Source organism: Arvicola amphibius, chromosome 6, assembly GCF_903992535.2.
Source record: "Arvicola amphibius chromosome 6, mArvAmp1.2, whole genome shotgun sequence".
NCBI lineage: Eukaryota > Metazoa > Chordata > Mammalia > Rodentia > Cricetidae > Arvicola > Arvicola amphibius.
The window spans coordinates 94,173,808-94,195,603 of NC_052052.2; the positions used below are offsets into that span (position 1 = coordinate 94,173,808).

The window sequence follows — 21,796 nt, forward strand, 5'->3', positions numbered from 1 at the left end:
CAGTGAAAAGAAAATCTAACGATTTTGAATTGAAAATGAAAACCTGTTTCAGTTCTGAGGAAGATCATTCAGTGCAAAGCAATTTTTTTTGTGTAGAACGCAGATTTTTTAAAATTTTAATTTTTAAAATGTTTAGGTTAGTTCTTCAAACAGAGCTTACCCCTTCCAAGATAAATGTTTCCTGAATGAAAATGAACATGTAATGTTCCCATGTCCAGTTTTGATTTTACATTAATAAATGGGGGCAAGCCATCTTTGGTATCTGGTCTCCACTCTACCTTAATATATCAGGAAAGATATATGTTTTCTGAGTATTTTCTACAAAGTGGTTTTACAGACTCCATGTCCAAATAAGGAGAAAGGAGGTGTGAGGATATGGGAGGGGCTTCTGTGGCCTGCTTCCAGGTGCACAGCTGGTGCTTGTTATATAGCGACCCCTTAAAATGAGGACTTGAAGCCATGAGGCAAGCATCATGAGCTGGCCACTGTTTTCTGAACACGTTATGGAAGGATAAGTTAGACCACTCCAGGCTGATATTTAAAGAGTAATGTAGCATTCTAAATGCACACTGAAAATAATTTAGTATCATTCACTGTATTATGGCCTGTTTTTAAAAAAATAAAAATTTCACGAAGCAAAATTGCACTAAGGGATTCTGAACACATTTTACATAACTTGTGTGATGTTTTAGGTTTAAAAGGGACAAGTAAACTCTTCCTGTACTAAACAGGAGCAAGATCCCATTAACAGTCTCATCTGAAAAGAAACTTAACAGTACAGAAATACAATATAAAATTACAGACCAGCAATTTCATAACTCTCTCATTCTGTAGTTCCAATCTCTGGTTTCCAGATGAGAAATACTTCCTCCAGAATTTAATAAGGAAAAACAGCATTACTTCTTACTTATAGTTGCTCACTACAGGAACTATGTGGGGAAGGTAAACTCAATGTACCATTAGGAAACAGGTGAGGTTACTGGACTAGGGTCTATGAGGACAAAGAATGTGCTCCTTAAAAACTGGATAGTCAACCTGAATGTTCCTTGTGTCAGAATATGAAAGGTCCTCATTTGCAGTTACTTCCTTCCTTACATGAAAAGAACCAAGAATTGGCTTTTCCTTCTGTTTTTACCCTCAACCAACTTAATGTAAGACAGAGTTTATAAAACTGGAGACCACAGAAAAAAACTAGAGAAGGATGCAGAGGTTGAAAATGGAATAAGAAAATAGACAGCACTACACTCCACACCCTTCTGTAAACTGACAACCACTCCACAGCAATAGCCCTCTTTAGAACAGAAGCTATAAGGCTCCATAATCCCACTCTGATAGATTAAGCAGTGTTTGGTGGTTCTGGGGTACCACCTAAAACATAAGAAAATTAATGAAACACATAACATATTGGCTATACTCTGCTTCAAACAATCTAAAAGAAGACAGAGGAACTTATTAAAAGCTTCATTTGTGGGGTAACAACTAAGGGACTTAGCCAAAGCTGTACCAACAATGATACTAATGTACCAAAACTTAGCCAACAATGATAGTCTTGGGTTTGAATCTTCAGATATTTTATGATAAAAAATGATCACCCAAGTCAATGCATTAATCATATCAGAAACTAAATATACAAATGATAAATAGTTCAAACTGATTAAAAACATATGAAAATGTATTCCTTTTAACTTAGAAATCTAACAACGTGTTTAAAATTAACATTTCAATTAATTTAGAATCATTTTTCTTGACTGTCTAGACAGGGTTCTCATTTACAAAATGTTTTTATAGCCTCAACAAATATACACTCTACTGCTCAAGATAACCAAGTTCCCAATCTCAGTGTTCCTTCCCTATGGTTTGCAGTATGAACACGCTTACCTTGGTGAGAGGCTTCCTCGGGGTGAGCTTCCTCGACCAACTAGGCTTCGGCTATTGTCTCCGAGATCTTGATCTGCAGTGTAAATATTTCAGAGCTTATAAAGTGGCACTCTTACTAGATAAGAGGTTTCAAACTCTTGCTCTGAGTTTTCCTAAAATTCGTATCAAGCCCAGTTATGACAGTGGAAGACTTGGCATGCTGCTGTTGAGATCCATTGAACTGTGGTGTGTAAAACGTCGTCTGTACACATTTTTGTGGGTGTAGAAGGCCATGGATTATATTCTCTTCTTTCATTCCTTTCAATATCACAGCACAGAAGCGTGGTTTGAATTTGTACTGCCCTCCCCTCAGCCACTTTTAATTTCTACAGTTAAAGTAATGAATCACAGCTGTAGAGAGCTAATCTGTATGCTTATCACAGCAAATCCTTATGTGCTGTATTTTTTAACACCTCGTATCCCGAACAAAGTCACAAAATACATTTCTACAGCACCATATATGCCAAGACTAAAATTAAGTGACTCTTCATAACAATAAAATAAATATAACATATATTTGAATTGGTAAAAAAAAAAAAAAGCCCAAACACCCTAAGAACCTTTATTAAAATGATTTTAATCCTTGATAAATATATTGCTGATATAGATGAGATCTTCATCTCCCAAGTGGCTTTCATTATACCTGCAGAGTCTTTTAGAGTCTCTCTGGCCTCTTTAAGGTTCCCTCCACCCCTTACTCTAAGTCAGGGTAAAGACATGGTGAGTGATCCATTCTTGTGAACTGGTAAAGCCATTCCCTCCCCAGGCAGACTAGGGCATGTCAACAAACCCTTAAAGATGGAATGAAACAAAGTAAATGCAGAGGTAATTAAAGCAATACAAGAGGCAAACACTACAAATATCAACTGGTTAAAAAAAATCACAGGATTTCTAAACACTGTAGAAACCCTCTAACGGGATATTTTTTTAAAATCAAGTTTGTGTAATTCAATTTCATGAATTATGCAAATAAAGGCTTGGGCTATTCACGGCAAACCCCAATGCTGTGTTCCTTGCACTGCATAGAATGGATGACTGAAAGCATCTGTCACTAAAGTCACAGGAGACACTGTCAGTCCTGCCTGCTCATGGCTCAGCTCAAACAGCTACATTTCAGACAGTAAAAAACACATCAGTGCTTTGCAGCATGGCATCTACTTATTTCAAATTGTGGTTCTTTTGGTTTCTAAAAAAGACAAGCAAAATTAAAATGCAATCCCTAGCTGGTTTTCTCTCTTTCTCTATTTTTTGCTTTAAGAAAATGAACTAACAGAGAAAGTGTGCATGAGGAGGGCTTTACCTGTTTGGTTGCTTTCAGACTGTGCTATGAGAATGGCCATGGGTGGATTTGGATTTAATCTACTGCCATACAGATGAGCTGGCGCCTGACTAAGAGAAGGTCCAGAAAGGGCATTTGCCTGCACGGAGAGAAGCACAGTCGTTACTGAGTCAGACTGGAAGGGCTAGAGGTCACCGCCTGCAGTCACAGCAGTAGTCTCCATCCTAGATACAAGCAGAAATGACTAAACTTCGGCAGAGTAAACACTGTTTTGACGTTCTGTCAATTTTTGAAAACTACAATATTTTTTAAAGGAGTGAATCTAAACCTAGTAGTATGATAACCCTGTAGACAGGCAGGTAGACAATGGATGTTTAACCAATGCTGCCTTTCCTGTATCACAAGTCAAAGGTTCAGACTATTTTAACTGCTCAAAGTCATGTTGCTATTGCTTAACTCTACCGTCAGAAAAACCTGCACAGCGCTTTGTTACTTCCTATTCTGCTACACTTGGAAGCCTGCTGCTTGTGGTGTTTTGTTTTTGTTTTAAAAGAAAGCAAACAGGCATCACAAGAATGTTTTCTATACAATGCGGAGCTCAACCAATCACAGCTTTGCCCTAACCCCATATATGGCACTGTCTTTTTGGCAGAAAGCCAATTCTACTAACTGAAGAGCTCCTCCACAGTTTGTGATTCATTCATGTTGCTAACCACAAATATGAAGGCCTCTTACTGGGACCTGTGCCAAATAAAGAAGAATGAACCCTTAAACAGATGAAGTTAAGGAGGCTGGCCAAAGTGTTGCATAACCCAATGTAATAAAAATGCCTTCTTTGATGTATATAGGCTCCCACTTTCCAAGAATATCAGAACCTTAAGATGTGCCATTTTGGAAACAATTCTCTTGTATACAAAATACGGTTGCTAACAGAAAGCTTTTATTACTCTAAATAATTGTCAGATTTAACAGAATCACAATTTTTTTTTTTTTTGATTTTTCGAGACAGGGTTTCTCTGCAGCTTTTTTAGATCCTGGCCTGGAACTAGCTCTTGTAGACCAGGCTGGCCTCGAACTCACAGAGATACTCCTGCCTCTGCCTCCCGAGTGCTGGGATTAAAGGCGTACGCCACCACCGCCCGGCTCAGAATCACAAAATTTAAAGTAAACTTTCTCCTATGTTTCATTACTAAAATCAAAGCATAGGTATTTCAGAACAAATCTCTTGAAAATCATTTTTTAAAAGCTAGAGCATTTCTAGCAAAAAAAAAAAAAAAAAAGAGAGAGGGCAGAAAGATGGCACGGTTAACAGCTCAGAAGAGACTGCGACGAGCACACACCTAGAGACTAGTATGTTTCTGGGAAACTCCTAGCTCAAGCAATAGGATATCATGTCATTTGGCCAATTTATAAAGACTGTACCCCTTTTTTTTCTTAGACCAGGCTGGCCTCGAACTCAGAGATCAACCTGCCTCTGACTCCCGAGTGCTGGGATTAAAGGTGTGCGCCCCCACTGCCCGGAGAAGACTGTAGTCTTATAACCCATAGTAGTGATTTCCATGATGAAGAATCCTTTGCTTTCTATTGTTCCAAGGCATTTTGCAGTTCACATTTAATATGTAAATTCAATCTAACAACTTCTGTATCCTCTCAAGAACATATAGATTAAGTTTATACATGAAGCTTTGTTTAATAATTTGGCATACAAAACAGCTGATGGGTAAGGACCCCTGCTATCAAGCTTGATGACTTGAGCCCATTCCTGGGATCCACTCATTGGAAAGCACTGTGTCCTACAGGCTGCCCTCTTCACACACCCATCCACATACATGCACGCACACATGTACACACATATCCCCCCCAAATTATCAATCCGCAGTGAAAAACAAACCAACTTCAACCTAAAGATCAACAATGGATACTTACTGTGTATTTAATAGTATGGATACTTAAAACACAATTCATAAACTAAAATAATACAATTCTTTTGGACTATGAAATAGCTTAGTGGGTGAGGGGACAGGTCACCAAGCCTGATGCCCTGAGTGCTATTCCCACGACTCACACGGCAGAGCGAACTGGCTACTCCCAGTTACCCTGACATCCACATGTGTGCTATGGCATATGCATGGTAGGAATAGATAAACAATTATTTTTTAAAAGTGACTTTTTGCCTCTCCAAAAGCAACTATTTAGGAGTCTTAGCTATTCGTAAAATAACTAAGAACAAAAATAATGCAAACAAATCAGTATTCTGGGCACCAGTAATAAGTCTCAGACACTGGCACCTAAAAGTTCTTTTCATGGAACCTTTCATTCTTACTTGAGACACAAATTTTTAAAAGATCAGCTAAGCATAGAGAAAATTACAAGGAGGAAGAAAGTTTGAGGTTTGTTGACAGCAAGAGGAGAGAGATCTGTGTGTAGCAGGGGCTGCTGAGTAAGGGTAGGGAGGACTGCTGGTTAGGGGTAGATAGAGCTTTAGCACCCAGCTGCACAGCAGAAGACACTCAGCATGTGGGTCTCCTTCCCTTTGCTGCCATCTCTGTTCTATAACTTACTAGCAGGAATACCTTCTCAGTTTTGAGTTCCTTAATAAATCAAGAGACCGAACTCTCTTACTAGTCTCTTCGTGAAAAGAAGGGACCCTATTGCCACAGGCTTCATAATTATTCTTGGTAGCTTCAAATTTAAGAGGGTAGCATTTTCTTATCTCCCTCAGGCATAGTAAACATCACAACAGAGCACAGTCCAGTGCAGTAGCGGGCCCATGTGATAACCATGATCAAATGAATAAGCACAACAGTCTTCAACTTGTTCTAAGTCGACTTTTAAATTTACAGTTTCATTATTGTTATTGGTATGGAGATTTTGTCTGCATGTAAGTCTGTGTGCCACATGTATGCTATACCCACAGTCCCCCCCTCCTTTTCTCCCCTGTTTTTTTTTTTTTTTGTGTTTTTTTTTTTTTTGTTTGTTTTTTTTTTTGAGACAGGGTTTCTCTGTAGCTTTGGAGCCTGTCCTGGAACTAGTTCTTGTAGACCAGGCTGTTCTCAAACTCACAGACATCCACCTGCCTTTGCCTCCAGAGTGTTGGGATTAAAGGTGTGTGCCACCACAGCCTGGCAAAGACAGGCAGTCTTGAGATGCCATGTGGTTTCTGGGAATTGAGCCTGGGTCTTTTGGAAGAGAAACCAGTGCTCCTGACAGCTGAGGCAGCTGTCATGACCAATTTCTAAAACTATCTGAATGGCTAAAAAAAATTTACAGTATTTTCTTTTTCTAAAAAAAATTATTACATTTATCTAAATAAGAAATGGTCAACCCAAGTATGATGTCATATTCTTATACTTCCAACATTTACGAAGTTCAGGCAGGAGGATCACAAGCTTGAGGCTACAAGGAAAGATCTTGTTTCAAAAAGAAAAATAAATTTTCAAAGAGAAACTGTAATTAGTAATTTTGCTGGACAGGAAGGTGCTTTTGTTCTGTACAGTGATGCTTCTGAGCCACTGCACACTGAGTTCAGCTAAGACACACATCTATGGGACGGAAAGAACATGAGTCAGGACTGAACCCAAGGCCGGCCTGGACAACAGAGACCCTGTTGTTCCCCCTCCAAAATTAGCTTTGCTGTCACCAACAAAAGGAAATATCAAGATTCAAGAGGACTAGAAAAAAAATCCTTGTTAGCCTACAGAAGTAACAGCAAAGAGCACTGAAAGCTTTTATAAAAAAAAAAATCTTGAACAAGGAATAAAGGAGCTATTAACACATACACTTCTCTAAAGCTTATTTCCAACATGGGTTTTAAGAAAGCAAAATGCTGAAAGCAAATTACCAATGTATCACAGTCTACTGCAGAGGGTATGGTATAAAGAAGGGAATTTTTTGGAAGCAAGTCCCTATGTTATAGCATTGCAGCACTTCATCGTTCACTTGATTGTTGCCGGGCGGTGGTGGCGCACGCCTTTAATCCCAGCACTCGGAAGGCAGAGGCAGGCGGATCTCTGTGAGTTTGAGGCCAGCCTGGTCTACAAGAGCTAGTTCCAGGACAGGCTCCAAAGCCACAAGAGAAACCCTGTCTCAAAAGAAAAGGAAAGGAAAGGAAAGGGGAAAGGAAAGGAAAGGAAAGGGGAAAGGAAAGGAAAGGAAAGGGGAAAGGAAAGGAAAAGGGGAAAGGAAAGGAAAGGAAAGGAAAGGAAAGGAAAGGAAAGGAAAGGAAAGATTACTTTTAAAAGATTACTTTTAAAAGATTACTTTAAAAGATTACTTTTAAAGGAAAGATTACTTTTAAAAATTCCCAATTAATAAATATGTTTTTTGTTTACTTTGTGGGCTGGGAATGAAACATGGGACTCACATATGCTAGGCAAGCATTTTATTACTAAGCTGCATCTCCAGGTCCCTACTTCATATATACTTTTAAAGTAAAATGTAGAATGAGCGGCCGGCTAGCTTTACCCAAAATAATTGCACGGAAACTGTATTCATTTAAATATTGCCTGGCCCCTGGCCCGTTATCTGTAGCTTCTTATTGGTTGATTCTCATATCTTGCTTTAACCCATGTTTAGTAATCTGTGTAGCACCACAAGGTGGATCGCTTACCAGGAGAGATCTTAACCTGCGTCCATCTCTGAGAGGAGAGGCATGGCGACTCACTATGGCGACTGCCTGAAGCGTCTGTCCCACTGCCTTCTACCCAGCATTCTGTTCTGTTTACTCCGCCTACCTAATTTTCTTTCTCTTAAATGGCCAAGGCAGTTTCTTTATTAATTAACCAATGAAAGTAACAGACAGATAACTCTCCTCCGTCAGTAAAACATTTTAATCACCATTGTATCTGCTACTAGCTAAGCTGTAGGCAAGCCATTAACTTTCTCTATCCTCAAATTCCTATTATAAGAATGATGATATAATGCTTTTCTTACCAGAATACTGTTAAGAATATAGTTAATATGCATAATGGGCTCATAAAAACATCTGGAACAGGAAAAGTAAGCATCCCATAGTTCAGCTTGTTATTTTATTTCTGTGACAGTCAAAACTATGTTTCAGCACATGAAGGTGCCTGCTGCTAAGTGTGACAATCTAACTTTAATTCCTGAAGCCTGAAGCAGAAAGCAGATTTCTGCAGGTTCTAGTATGACCTATACACATCACACTGTCCATGAACAGACCCACACAATATACAAAATAAATACGCAATAAAAAACTTAAGAGCATACTGCTTGTAAACTATTATGGTTTCTGTATTTCCATAAACTTGGATAAATTCTCAATTATATACTGATACTAGTTGTGGCAAATATCCACAAGTAAAAACAGTGTCCAAAGAAACATTAGATGGCATAAATGCCTAAATGCATAAATGCCTCACTGTAAGAATTATTTCACCTGCAGATTCGATAACAACACAGCAATACCCCTGAGCACAGTGGTCACACCTGTAATCTCAACACTGGAAAAGCAGAGGAGGAGGTGCTAAAACACGATGTGCTCCAGACCACTTTAGGCGACAGGAGTTCAAAGCTAGCCATGACTATGTGGCAGGATTGTCAAAAAAAGTAAAAGTTTTTGTTTTTTTATTTTTTAAGTCTGAAAGTTTCTTAAAGCAGGCAGTTCTGGCCAAGCAAGAGACCAAGCAGGATTGCTGCATGAAAACTGAGCTGCTAAGGGAAAATACACCTATGGCTGCTGATGAAGGTTCCATGGAGACACAGATAGGAGAGACTCCCATGGCTACAGATGGAGAAACCAATGGTTCTTGTGAAGAGCAGTGACACCAGCCATCCGAACGCCCCCAAACACACTCAGGAGAACACAAGAGCTCGCCTGCAGGAAGGTACCAACAGAGCATCTCGAGTGGCCGAAAATGGTCTTTCAGAGAGACACAGAAGTGGGAAAGCAAAACCATGTCACAACTGACGACTTCATGCAGACTTCTGTCATTGGCAGCAATGGATATTTCTTAAACAAACCAGCCCTGCAGGGGCAGCTCTTGAGGACTCCAAAAAAAGAACCACACACACAGACACACACCCCACAACAAAAGCATACAAGACTTCAAATACAATGCAAGTATTAAGATGTTTTAAAGTTTTATTTACACACACACACACACACACACACACACACACACTTATAATTATGAGCACATATTTGAACAGAAAGGTTTTCTTAAAGAAATAATGAACATTAGACAAGGACTGGATCAGTTTCATTTATTCTCTGCCATGATTCAAACTTCATACTTTTCTGAGAACCAAGTCCAATTCTGAGTCAGCTACCACCAGTGAAGCTTTAATACCCAGCGTGTGATGAGAGATGAAACCAAGTGTGAACAACTTTCTGGTCCCATGAGTAGGCAGACTGTTGAAGCTGTCAGGTTCAATTGCATCATTCCCCATTACTCAATGCCCCAAACTGCTCCCTAATTGTTAATGTATTCAAAACCACTGTTTAGGCTGATGCTGAAATGTTCCACAACTGAGTCTCCAAAAAGTAGGAGGAGGGATTAAAGTGCAGTTAAACCATTACTGAACTCTCGATGGGACAGGAGAACCAATTCTAAATAGATTGCTTAAGTGGTTAATATCTAATCAATGTTATCACTTATCTTTTAGGGAGAAAAGAGTGGAATATGAAAAGCAACATGAAAAGTCAGAGGTACTCATAAAATGATTTAAACCCTTACTGATGATCCAATTAGAAAGAATACATTACTAACGAAACATTTTGCCTTCCAATAATGGTAAGGATCTACAGTTACGACTACTGATATATTCTAGACAGTCTACTTTTTACTGAGCTTTTATACCAACTATGTGTAAAGGAAAAGTTACTCTAAAAAACAAGTACAGCATATCAAGTAAGCTAAAATATATCACTTAAGAATATTTAATATAAAATTAACTTATAAAGCAGGTTTTTTATATTTTTCTTTTCTCCACATAATTTTACAAGTATTCTTTTCCGATTAAAACCCCAAATCTATTCTTACTCTTTAATTTCTATCAGCTTGTCCTGATTTTTATCTTCTTGACTTACTTCCCTGAGTGACAATTTCTAAAGCTAAATAAATAAATAAATAAATAAATAAATCGCATGAAAGGTCTGTTGATATTACTTACACGGAGGGCCAGAAAGAATGACTCCTGAACTTCTAGTTTCAATCCAGGCCCCAAAAACTCTGACTTTATTAAATTATGTAGTAAAGGGTTTAGCCAAAATTTACATTTCTATTCTCTACACACATTTTAGAATATCTGCCTGTTCAAGTGTCTGCATGTGTTGTGTGCTTTATTTCGCTTTCTTTTTGGAGGTGCTGCATGAACCCTGGCTCTGCACATGCTATGTTCTTAATGTTCTTGCACAGTTCTTAATGGTGACAAGACATCTAGGATCACATTTTAAGTACTGATAATGTTCACTACCCATCTTTTAACAATGCTTTGTTTTACACTGTATATAGTTAAAATGCTAAGATGTAAGTAACTATGTTTAAAAGCCAACTAAGATTTATGGAACGGTTAAACTGAAATGAACGTTGCCATGGGCAGAGAGGAAGGGAGTCAATGAATAATTTTAAAAGTTCTCTAATTTTTGTTTCTTTCCCCTTATAGACTGCTAAAACATTTTACATTTTCACACTGGGCACCATTTTTATTGCCTCAAGCAGCTAAACTGAAGTAGATCTGCACTCAGTTTAACTGAGTGGTCAATGTGCCTCAGCTGCTGGAGACTGATGGTTGCTACAGCAGCACCAGATAAGCCACACTAAATATGATTCAGCTTCAAGGCAGAATGCATTTACTGCTAGACAGAAACACACATGCAGCTGGCTCAGCATGCAGCATGTGAATATAACTGGATCTATATCGATATCTATCTATCTATCTATCTATCTATCTATCTATCTATCTATCTATCTATCTATCTATCTATCACACATGAGAGACCCATCTTATGGGACCACAGAAGGAGACAGCGTAAAGGCTGTAAGTCCAATGGCTTTTTTGCTCTTCACTCAAATCACATGGCAAGTAAAACTGTTTCCCTTCACTTCCAGACCACTTACCCCCAAGTACCTCTCCCTAATGCCAGCCCCAAGACTTAACGAATGAGAAGAAATGATATTTTACTAAATTCAGCCTGGAATTAACCAGAATAATTAAAACAGACTTCTATAAAGACAGAAAAGAAAATGCAAACTGAAAATATTCAAGTGAGACTTGGTTCAAGGGTAAAGAGCTATCAAACAGCACCTAGTTACATTTAATTAAAAGAGATAAAACATTTATTAGAGCCATTCTTTCAGTTGTACTTTCACCCTCCCTAAGTCCTGTTATTTCCATCCCTTACTTTTCCAGAGAAATAAGCTAAAGAAAGGCCGGGCAGTGGTGGCACACACCTTTAATCCCAGCACTCGGGAGGCAGAGGCAGGCGGATCTCTGAAGTTCGAGGCCAGCCTGGTCTACAAGAGCTAGTTCCAGGACAGGCTCTAGAAACTACAGAGAAACCCTGTCTCGAAAAACAAAAAGAAAAACAAAAACAACAACAAAGAAAAGCTAAAGAAAACCTTTCTAAAGTAATCAAGCTATCCTTATTCACCAAATAGTGCATTTTCATGTTCAAAGACGGCACAGATAATCATACCCTTTGTTCAGTCTATTATTTGGCTTAATTAAAATGATGACTGCACAACACCATTCATAAAAATACACATGACAATAATACAATGTTGTACTCTAATAATACAGCATATGGCCAGGCAGTGGTGGCACACACCTTTAATCTCAGCACTTAGGAGGATGAGGCAGGTGAATCTCTGTGAGTTTAGGGCCAGCCTGCTCTATAGAGTGAGTTCTAGGATAGCGGGAGGAACACAGAAAAACCCTACCTTAAAAAAACCAAAAATAAATATAAATTTTTAAAAAACGGATGTCCAGAAAACACCAAAGAAATGCATATTTTAAAGTCCCATAATAGAAATTGTGCATATATATAAAAGCTCAAATTTGTATTTTCTTTTCTTTTTTTTTTTTTTAAAGCTTGTGTAGAGAATCAAACCTACGGCCTCACACAGGCTAGGCAAAGGCTTTCTCCACACAGCAATTAAACGCCACCTAGACAAACTAGTGCTTCAGAAATTACACTATAGCAACTTTTCTTGAATGTTAAAAAATCTGTTACTAGAGTTTCGAAAAAAGGGAAATAAGATGATTACAGAATTAAGCTGGGTGTGGTGGCACAAAGCTATAAAGCCTTGAAACTCTGCAGACACAAAAGACTCAGTTTGAGGACAGGGATGTCCTCAAAATAGTGGGGACAGGCAGGACAAGCATAGACAAGATGGCTCAGAGGGTAAGGGCACCTTCCTTCCTGTGATACAAGCCTAACTACCTAGGTTTGCTCTCCAGAGTCAGCTGTAAAGAAGGAGAACACCAACACCACAAGCTGTCTCAGACCTAAACATGCACACTGGTTTGTGTCCACATGTATCAAACACAAATAATTAAAATATACATAGTTTAGGACTCTCAACTATTACCTTTAGAAGTAACGGTTTAAATGGCTTTTCAAAACATCTAATTATTTTTCTTATTAATAAGATACAAGACTACAGTTTCTCTTTTCTATGGTTTATTTTTCGTAACATTCCTATTGCCAGACTTAGTGGACCAGTATCAGTTACTCAGCACTCTAAAGCAAGAAGACCACCAGTTTAAGGCCTATTTAGTCCAAAGAATGAGTTTAAAGCCAATCTGGGCAACTTAGTTGAGACCATACCTTAAAATAATATATATATATATACTGAAAATTGAGGGCTGGGGACAGGCAGTGACACATGCCTTTAATCCCAGCACTCAGAGTGAAAGGCAGGCGGATCTCTGTTCTGAGCCAGCCTGGTGTACAGAGTGAGTTCCAGGATAGCAGGGCTACACACAGACAAACCCGATCTCGAAAAAAGGAAAGGGGGGGGGGGGTGCAGGCAGGAAGGAATGAGAGGGGAGGGAAAGAAAGAGGAAAGGAGAGGAGGAAAGGGGAGGGGAGGGAAGGGGAGGGGAGGGGAACGGGAGGGGAAGGAGAGGGGAGGGAAGTGGAGGGGAGGGGGGAGGGGAGGGGGAGGGGGGAGGGGGAGGGGAGGAAAGTGGAGGGGAGGGGGGAGGGGAGGGGGAGGGGGGAGGGGGAGGGGAGGGGAGGGAAGGGGAGGGAATGGAAGGGAAGGGAAAGGAAAGGGGAAAGGAAGAGGACTTAAAGATCAAAAGAATCTTAACTCTACAGAGTAGGCTGCAGATGTGAGTGTGAAAGGAAGGAGAGACAAAGGAGAACCTTGCAGTCTATGAAGCGCTCCTTCATTTTTATTTATTTATTCGTTTAAGTAATGTATTGGGTGGGTCAATTTATATTTGGGGATTTTGAAAGGTTTATTTTGTTTTAAATCATGTGTATGTGGGTGGAAATCCACACAAGTGTAGGTACCAGGAGTTAGAGGAATTAGATCCCTGAGTTGCAGTTACACCAGGTGCTGGAAATTGAACTCTGCTTTCTTTCAAAACAGCACACACTCTTAACCAGTGAGCCATCTCTTCAGCCTGGAGTCATTTACTCTTCAATATTATCTCCTAGGTTAATTAAAATAATTTATACACAAGATTTCAAATACTATTTTTGCAATTTTAAATGTTCTTTTTTTTTTTAAAAGAGGGGGAGCAGCAAAAAGCCCACAAAAACGCCAAATTGACTCATACATTTTTCTACATTTTCTGATTTTTGTTGGAGACAGTCACAATGCTTACTAATAAGGCTGGCTCTGAACTATGACATACCTGAGTTGTAGTGGCTGCAGGGGTTACAGATGGCGCAGCTGAGGGGGAGAGGGCTCCCACCTGTTGCAAATGCCCAGATGACTGCTGAGGTATGTGAGAGCTAGAGACAGGAGTACTAGATCCCGAGCCAGACACCACGTTTGGAAAGGATACAGCTACATCATTGCTGTTATAAATACCTGCAACCAAAGAAAGTTTATTTAAATTATCTTATAATTTAGCAGTCAAATTGGTCAGACAAGATTTCTCAGATTCCTCCTCTAAATAAATTTAATTAGTGTTTAACTACTAAAATAAGCTAACACTAAAAAAAAATATTTTCACAAAATATTTGTCTAAAAGAATCTAAATCACTTTTAAGTTAGCAAGTATTTTTGTTAATTAAACAAACAACCAAAAGTTAAGCATTGTAGGCATTTCTAAGAGCAAGAAAAGGTTTCCAAACAGAAGGAAGCAGCTGAGAGCTCTGTTTTTTAAAACCACTTGGTAAGCCATTCAAAGTGCGTAGAACCCTAGAGATCGTAACTGACGAGCTACGAAATGGACAGAGTTTGTTCTAGGAAGGCTACAAGGTACAAAATAAAGTACAAGCCGGGCGGTGGTGGCGCACGCCTTTAATCCCAGCACTCGGGAGGCAGAGGCAGGCGGATCTCTGTGAGTTCGAGGCCAGCCTGGTCTACAAGAGCTAGTTCCAGGCCAGGATCTAAAAAAGCTGCAGAGAAACCCTGTCTCGAAAAACAAAAAATAAAATAAAATAAAATAAAATAAAGTACAATAGTATTGGATTTGATTTCAATATTAAAAATGCTAGTGTCCTTCGTGCATCCCAGTTGTGAGACCAGAGGTGGCATCTAGAATAGCCAGGAATCGAGCAGACAAAAGTTTCTGAGTGGCCACACTAAAAGTGAATGAGGCCAACATAAGAGGAAGAATTAAAACACCCTGAGATGGAAGATGAGGTAGTAGCTACCTTTTGGGGACAAGAAAATGACAGCATACTTGAAGAAAACACTTTTTTCATTATTCCATTGGGTAAAGCAAAGGAAGAAGGAAATAGGAAGTAGATTTTATTCATTCTAGAAGAGCTAAGAAGAGAAACAGGGGTGGTGGCGCACACCTTTAATCCCAGCACTCAGGAGGCAGAGGCAGGTTGATCTCTGAGTTTAAGAGTAGCCTGGTCTACAAAGCGAGTTCCAGGACAGCCAGGACTGTTACACAGAGAAACCCTGTCTCAAAAAACCAAAAAAGAAAAAAGAAAAAAAGAACGGGAGGAGGAGGAGAAGCATAAGAAAAGAAAATCTCAGCAGAAAATAACAGTTACTGAGGACAAACTGTCCCATCATCTGCCTCCGTTTACACTGGGGAAAGGTTCAATGGGTGTGTGTGGGGGTGGGGCATGAGAACATGTAACTCTGTAGGGCTCACTGGCAATGAGAACAGCCTGACAACAGCAGCAAGATCTAGGCTCAGTGACAGACCCTCTCTCAAGGGAATAAGGCTGAGAATAATGAAGCAGGAACACACCTAATGTCCTCCTCCATCCTCTATGGATACAGGTGAACCCACCTGCACACATGGGGAAGCAACAACACCCCCCCCACACACACACACACACACCAGGAGGCCAGGGGAATGCAGAGAAATAGAAGCTAATCTTCAACCAGGAATGACTGCCCACAGAAACACTTGACTAATTCCAGGAGACATTTTTGTCAATGTCCCATTTTTTCAAAACTTGGAAATGCTACTGGTACACACTGAGAGACCAAGGATGCTACTAACATCTTCCAATGCATGTGACAATCTCCTGGATGGTCCAGAGCATCAAGGAGACTAAAAGCTGAGAAACCAATTACAAACCTGAGAGGAAGAAAGGGGGAAATGGATGGAAAGAAAAGAGGAAGAGAAGGACAAATCAAGAACACTGGCATTTAAATAGAAGAAAAGCAGGAAGGAAGGAATTAAGCAGGCTGAGATAACTCGGTTAAAAAAGTCCTGAGCTTAATGACCAGAATAACTGAAAAACAAGCCAGGCACCCGGATTCCGTGAGGTAGAGACAGGAGGGTCAGCCAGTCTAGTGAGATTGCTGAGCAAAAAATTCAGGTTTGTGATGGAGGGAGATACTATCAGTTTTTGGCCTGTGAATGTATGTACACATATACGAATCTCACACGTAGGCACACGCTCTCCTCCCTCATCCCTTCAAAAACTAGAGTGCTAGAAGGCAATAATAATTAGTAAATTATATCACTCATCAATGGGGTTTATGTGACTCTAAAAAACCCAAGTATCAATTTATGCTTATAGAAACATCTATAACCTTCTTTAAACAAAGAAAACAGAAGAATCAGGACACATTAAAATTTAGGTCCTTATATAATGTTTGCCTCAACAGTTTCTATAAAAAATGTTTTATTCATTCTGCCTGACAACTCACTGTTTTCCCAGATATTAATCTAAGCCTTAGGTAAAATTATTCAAGATACATGGTTTCTGCCTTCAAGAAGCTTGGCAGAAAAGAGAATTATAACAATCAGAAAAACTCTGATGAACACTGCTAGACTGTCTTGGGGTGGGGGTGAAGCAAGTGCACACAGAGGGCATCTAACCTAGTCCTCGGTGACAGTGAAAACTAAATCTTACTCCCTGGAATGAACATGGTTTCTAGAGCTGGTTTCTAAAAGCAGTACACAGCAGAGAACGCTTGTATGAAAGAAACATGTGCCAGACAGCAATGAACATGTGAATAAGAAATCAGTGACCAGATGAACAGCAATAAAAGTTAAATGGTCAAGCTTAGACACAGTGAGAACTTAGTCCGGGGATCACTGGCAGCAGGCTAAAAAAACCTGTGAACAGATGCTACAATGCTACTGATATACAAAAACAAGGCCTCAATGAAGGCAACAGAGACATTATAAAGGCAAAGAGCATGGGGCCTGGTGACTAAGTAGCCCTGAAAAGAATAAATGAGCATGTCCACGATCATTCCTAGGCACTAGTAAGTGGGGCAAAGAGCCAGAAGAGCCAGAAGAGCAAAGGCAAACAGTACTTGGTTTCTATGTGCAACTAACAGTGGTGGCATCTAAAATTTCGAGGCTTAGCATAGAAGCAAACATAAATTTAAAGAAAGTGACTTCTTGTCCCAGTCAGAATGGCTATCATTAAGAACACTAACAATTTCTGGCAAGGATGTGGGGAAAGAGGGACCTTACTCATTGCTGATGGGAAGGTAAACTTGTGTAGTCTTCATGGAAATCACCATGGAGACTTCTCAAAACCTAACAGAAGTATCACATGATCCAGCTCTACCACCGGAGATATATCACTTTGGGATACATTACACCTAAAGGATTCTAAGTCGGCTTACCATAGAGATACTTGATCAATCATGCTCATTGCTACTCTATTCACAAAAGATAAGAAAAAGAATAACACTAGATATTCATCAACAAATGAACGGATAGGGAAAATGTGGTACATGTACACAATGGAATGGGGGGGCGGTTCGAGGCAGGCTTTCTCTGCATAGCTAGCCCTGGTTGTCCTTGAATTCACCACCTTCCTTGAACTCCTGAGTGCTGGGATTAAAGCTGTGTGCCACCATTGCCTGTCAACACAATGGAATTTTATATAGCCATAAAAAAGGCGAAATTAAGAATGTAGAAAAATTGATATAACTGGTTATCATAATGTTAAAAGAAACTAGCAAGACTCAAATACTGCATGTTTCTTCTTATGGGGAATTTAGACTTAAAAGTATATGTGTGTGAGATGAGAAATGGAAATAAAGCAAAAAATGTTTGATGATCTAGTAGATAGCAAAATCAAGATTAATAAAATCGATTTCCTAATACAAATCAAAGTATCAGGGGATTATCATAGTCTTGGAGAATTCTGTGGTCATAAAATACTTGCATAATCTAGAACATAAAAGGATGAGCATGAAGCCCCAGGGCCAGCCCAGCCCTGCGTTGGCAGAAAAGCCAAGTGCCTGTTATGCAAGCCTAACTTGATTTAAATCTCCAAAACCCATAAAAGTAGAATGAGAAAACTGACTCCACATCTGTGCTGTTAATATGCACGTGCTCATGTACACACATGCACGTACTCGTGCATGCACACAAACCAACCCCGTAAAGTACATTTGTAAAAACCAGCATGAAGACAGATCTTGAGGCCATAGCACAGTGATAGCATGTCATCTTCTGGTCTTAAACTTTCTGTTGCTCTGTGTTATGGCTCAAAGTTCTAAGTAGTAAATATTTATTTAGAAGAACACAAATTTCATTAAGAAAACTGAATTTTTAGGTCCTATTTAGAAACAAATAATCTAAGTCAGCTGGTGGTGGGGCATGTCCTTTGATCCCAGCACTCGGGAGGCGGAGGCAGAAGGCCCTTACAAACTCTGGAGGGAAAGGAGGAGTTTGGTCATGCTGGACAGAAAATAGCACTTCTGGGACTGGAGAGATGGCTTAGCAGTTAAGTGTTGTAGAATATTATTTTAAGATGTGCTACATTTGTTAATGCTGTGATACATTTGCTTTTATGATGCAAAGATGTGTTGTGTTCTTTTATGCTGCATTTGTTTAACTCTGTGGAGCTGTGTTACTTTGCCTGCCTAAAACACCTGATTGGTCTAATAACGGACTGACAGGCCAAAGGCAAGGCAGGAGAAAGGTAGAGCCAGTGGGCAGAGAGAATAGATAGGAGAAATCTGGGAAGAAAAGATCAAAGAGAGGAGGAGGAAGAGGACATCAGGGCCCAGCAACCCAGTTACATAGCAATCAATGGAGGAAGAAGTAAAGAAAGGTATACAGAAATAGAGGAAGGGAAAAAAGCCCAGAGGCACAAGATAGATGGGATAATTTAAGTAAAGAAAAGCTGGCTAGGAATAAGCCAAGCTAAGGTTGGGCATTCATAAGAATAAAACTCCACATGATTTATTTATTTGGGAGCTGGGAGCCAAAACATAAAGGGAAAAAAATTTTTTTAAAAAAAGGCTGGGTGGCCGGGCGGTGGTGGCGCACGCCTTTAATCCCAGCGCTCGGGAGGCAGAGGCAGGCGGATCTCTGTGAGCTCGAGGCCAGCCTGGTTTACAGAGTGAGTTCCAGGGCAGTCAAGGCAGTTACACAGAGAAACCCTGTCTCAAACAAACAAATAAAAACTGCAGTTAAGAGCACTGGCTGCTCTTCCAGAGGTCCTGAGTTCAATTCCCAGCACCCACATGGTGGCTCATAACCATCTGTAATGAGAACTAGTGCCCTCTTCTGGCCTGCAGGTACACATACAGACAGAACACTATACATAATAAATAAGTAAATCTTTAACTAAAGATGGTGCCAGATTCTCTGGAACCTGAGTTACATGTGGTTTTAAGCTGCCGTGTGAGTGCTAGGAGCCAAACCGGGGTCCTCTGCAAGAACAGTAAATGCTCTTAACTGTAGAGACTTTGATCCAGCCCAAAAAGGGACTTCTGAATGAAGATTATTCCAATAGTTTATTTATTAGCTTTCTGTAACAAAACGTATGAAAGAACAAAAAGAACTTTTGTCTTAATATTCTTACAGTAAGCATTTGTAATCTAGTCGAGGTGGGCATGGTGGTAAATGTCTATAACCCCTCACTCAGGAAGCAGACAGAGGGATTAAATTCAAGGCCAGTCTGAACTGCAGAGTGAAATTATGCATCCAATAATGGAGGAAGGCTGGAGATGAGAGGAAAAGAAAGTACGAGCATGCAGAAATCTAAGTTCATGAAATGCTTGACTATTTTCTTCAAGGTATATTAAAATGCTGACTACCTAGACCTTGTGGTATGCCTATTTGATTTTGAGTGTTTGTGCTTTGCAGATAGATGTATGGAGGACAGAAGTCGTTATTGGGTATTTTTCTTTTCTTTTCTTTTCTTTCTTTGTTGTTTTTTTTTGGGGGGGGGGGGCAGGGTTTCTCTGTATGTATATCCCTGGCTATCCTGGAACTCGCTCTGTAGACCAAGCTGGCCTCGAACTTACAAAAATACACCTACCTCTGTCTCCTGAGTGCTGGGATTAAAGCATGCACTACCACCACCCAGCATACTGGATATTTTCTAGACTGCTCCCCCTGCTTTTTTTGTTTGAGACAGTCCCTTCCACCACACCCCACTTAGGTCTAGCACACACGTCAGCAACAGTCACAGCACTCCTAACCGCCTACAAGTTCTGAAGGAGAAAAGCGTGCCATACGCTGAATATCCAACTTCTAAAACTAAGAACAAAAGTTAGAGATAGCATGCTGAAACCAAAATGGTGCAATTTCTTTTCATAAGTACAAACTTCTAGATGAGATAAAATTGAGTTCTGATGTTGCCAGCTATGTGATTATAATCAGGATTACACAAGTATCCTGGGTCAACTGTATCAGTATCTACCCTCCACCCCCAAAAAAGGATAGCATCTTAATTTGAAGGCCTTAGCAATTTCTACTCCATAAGTTTCAATAAATGGTAGCTACAGCCATTTTAGTATTTTAAATTCTAATTTAAAATTTCTAAGTAGTATAATTTTCTCACACACTTAAAGCCCCATCAATACTAAAAAAGCCAAAATGACTATCAGCATATGCCGTAATAATCACAAAATATAATATTGAAAAGCAAAACTGTGGTGAACAAGGGTCTTCAACTGTTTTGATATGGCATTAATATGTACTTAACTTACTTATATAATTTATCCAGTCTGGCTGCAATCCACTAATCCTGCTTCGAGGCTGTTTATGGCACTTAGGTTTTTGTTATAAAATACTGCGAATCAAAATGTTCCTTTCATGACACCGAAGTTCAAGAAGATCTCTGATTTCACTTACCACCCTGGCATGAACATTTTCTGTATCTATTTTCTTTAATAATAATAATTTTGAAATTAGGACCTACAGAGATGGCTCAGAACTTAAGACTACTTGCAGAGGACCTGGATTCAACTCATAGCAACCACATAGTGGCGCAGAACCCTCCAAAACTCCAGTTCCAGATAATCTGGTGCCCTCTTCTAACTTCTGCAGGAGCAGATATCTATGTAGTAAGCATACATGCATGCAAGAAAAATGCCCATACACATATAATCAATCATCTGCAAGAGCAGCAAGTGCTCCTCACTACAAAGCCATCCTCTAGCCCTACCACGACCACCATTTTCTATTTAACTCCATTCTATTTCCATTTTTTACAAGTTTTACAGTTTTTAATCCAAATCAATATGACATTCATTTGAGTTCAATGGAACTAAGTCCTACAACACACAAGCTCTAGGTAAACACTCTGAAGTTCAGGACAGAGAACAGAAATGATAATACAGAAAGATACAGTGGATGGCAATGACATATTGATTCACATTCTTTTACCTACCCATCCAGGCTGCTGTTCCTTCATCCAGTTGACAAACAAGTACTAAGTAACTACTAAGAAAGAGACAAGGAGTTTGGAGCAAAAGTAAAACTAAAAACAAGGTAAAACTGTTTACTAGGAACATACAGTTCAACTACAAAGACAAGCTTACAAAAACATATGAAAATGCATTCCAACATAAACTAGGATGGACAACGAAAATATGAGCAAAATAATTAGAGGGCTAAGATGTAAGTCAGTTGAAAGTGCTTGCTTAGATACACATAGCCCTGTGTATTCCCAGTACTGCATACAACCAGGTGGCACATGCTTCTAATCTTAGGACTCTGCTACTAGAGACAGGATGATCAGAAATTCAGAAACATTTACACTGTCTCAAACAA

General features: G+C 39.6%; 1 protein-coding gene across 12 annotated transcripts in view; it reads right to left on the reverse strand.

Moving 5' to 3' along the window:
* The window catches only part of Mllt10 (MLLT10 histone lysine methyltransferase DOT1L cofactor), a 145,511-nt gene that overhangs the window by 12,033 nt on the left and 111,682 nt on the right, over positions 1-21,796 (reverse strand). For all 12 annotated transcript variants that reach the window (XM_038334605.1, XM_038334604.1, XM_038334602.1 and 9 more), the window contains 3 exons: positions 14,030-14,208; positions 3,218-3,335; positions 1,879-1,951 (listed from right to left, as the gene is read on the reverse strand). In XM_038334605.1, the coding sequence (XP_038190533.1) occupies positions 1,879-1,951; positions 3,218-3,335; positions 14,030-14,208 (370 nt within the window). The remainder of the gene's footprint in view (positions 1-1,878; positions 1,952-3,217; positions 3,336-14,029; positions 14,209-21,796) is intronic.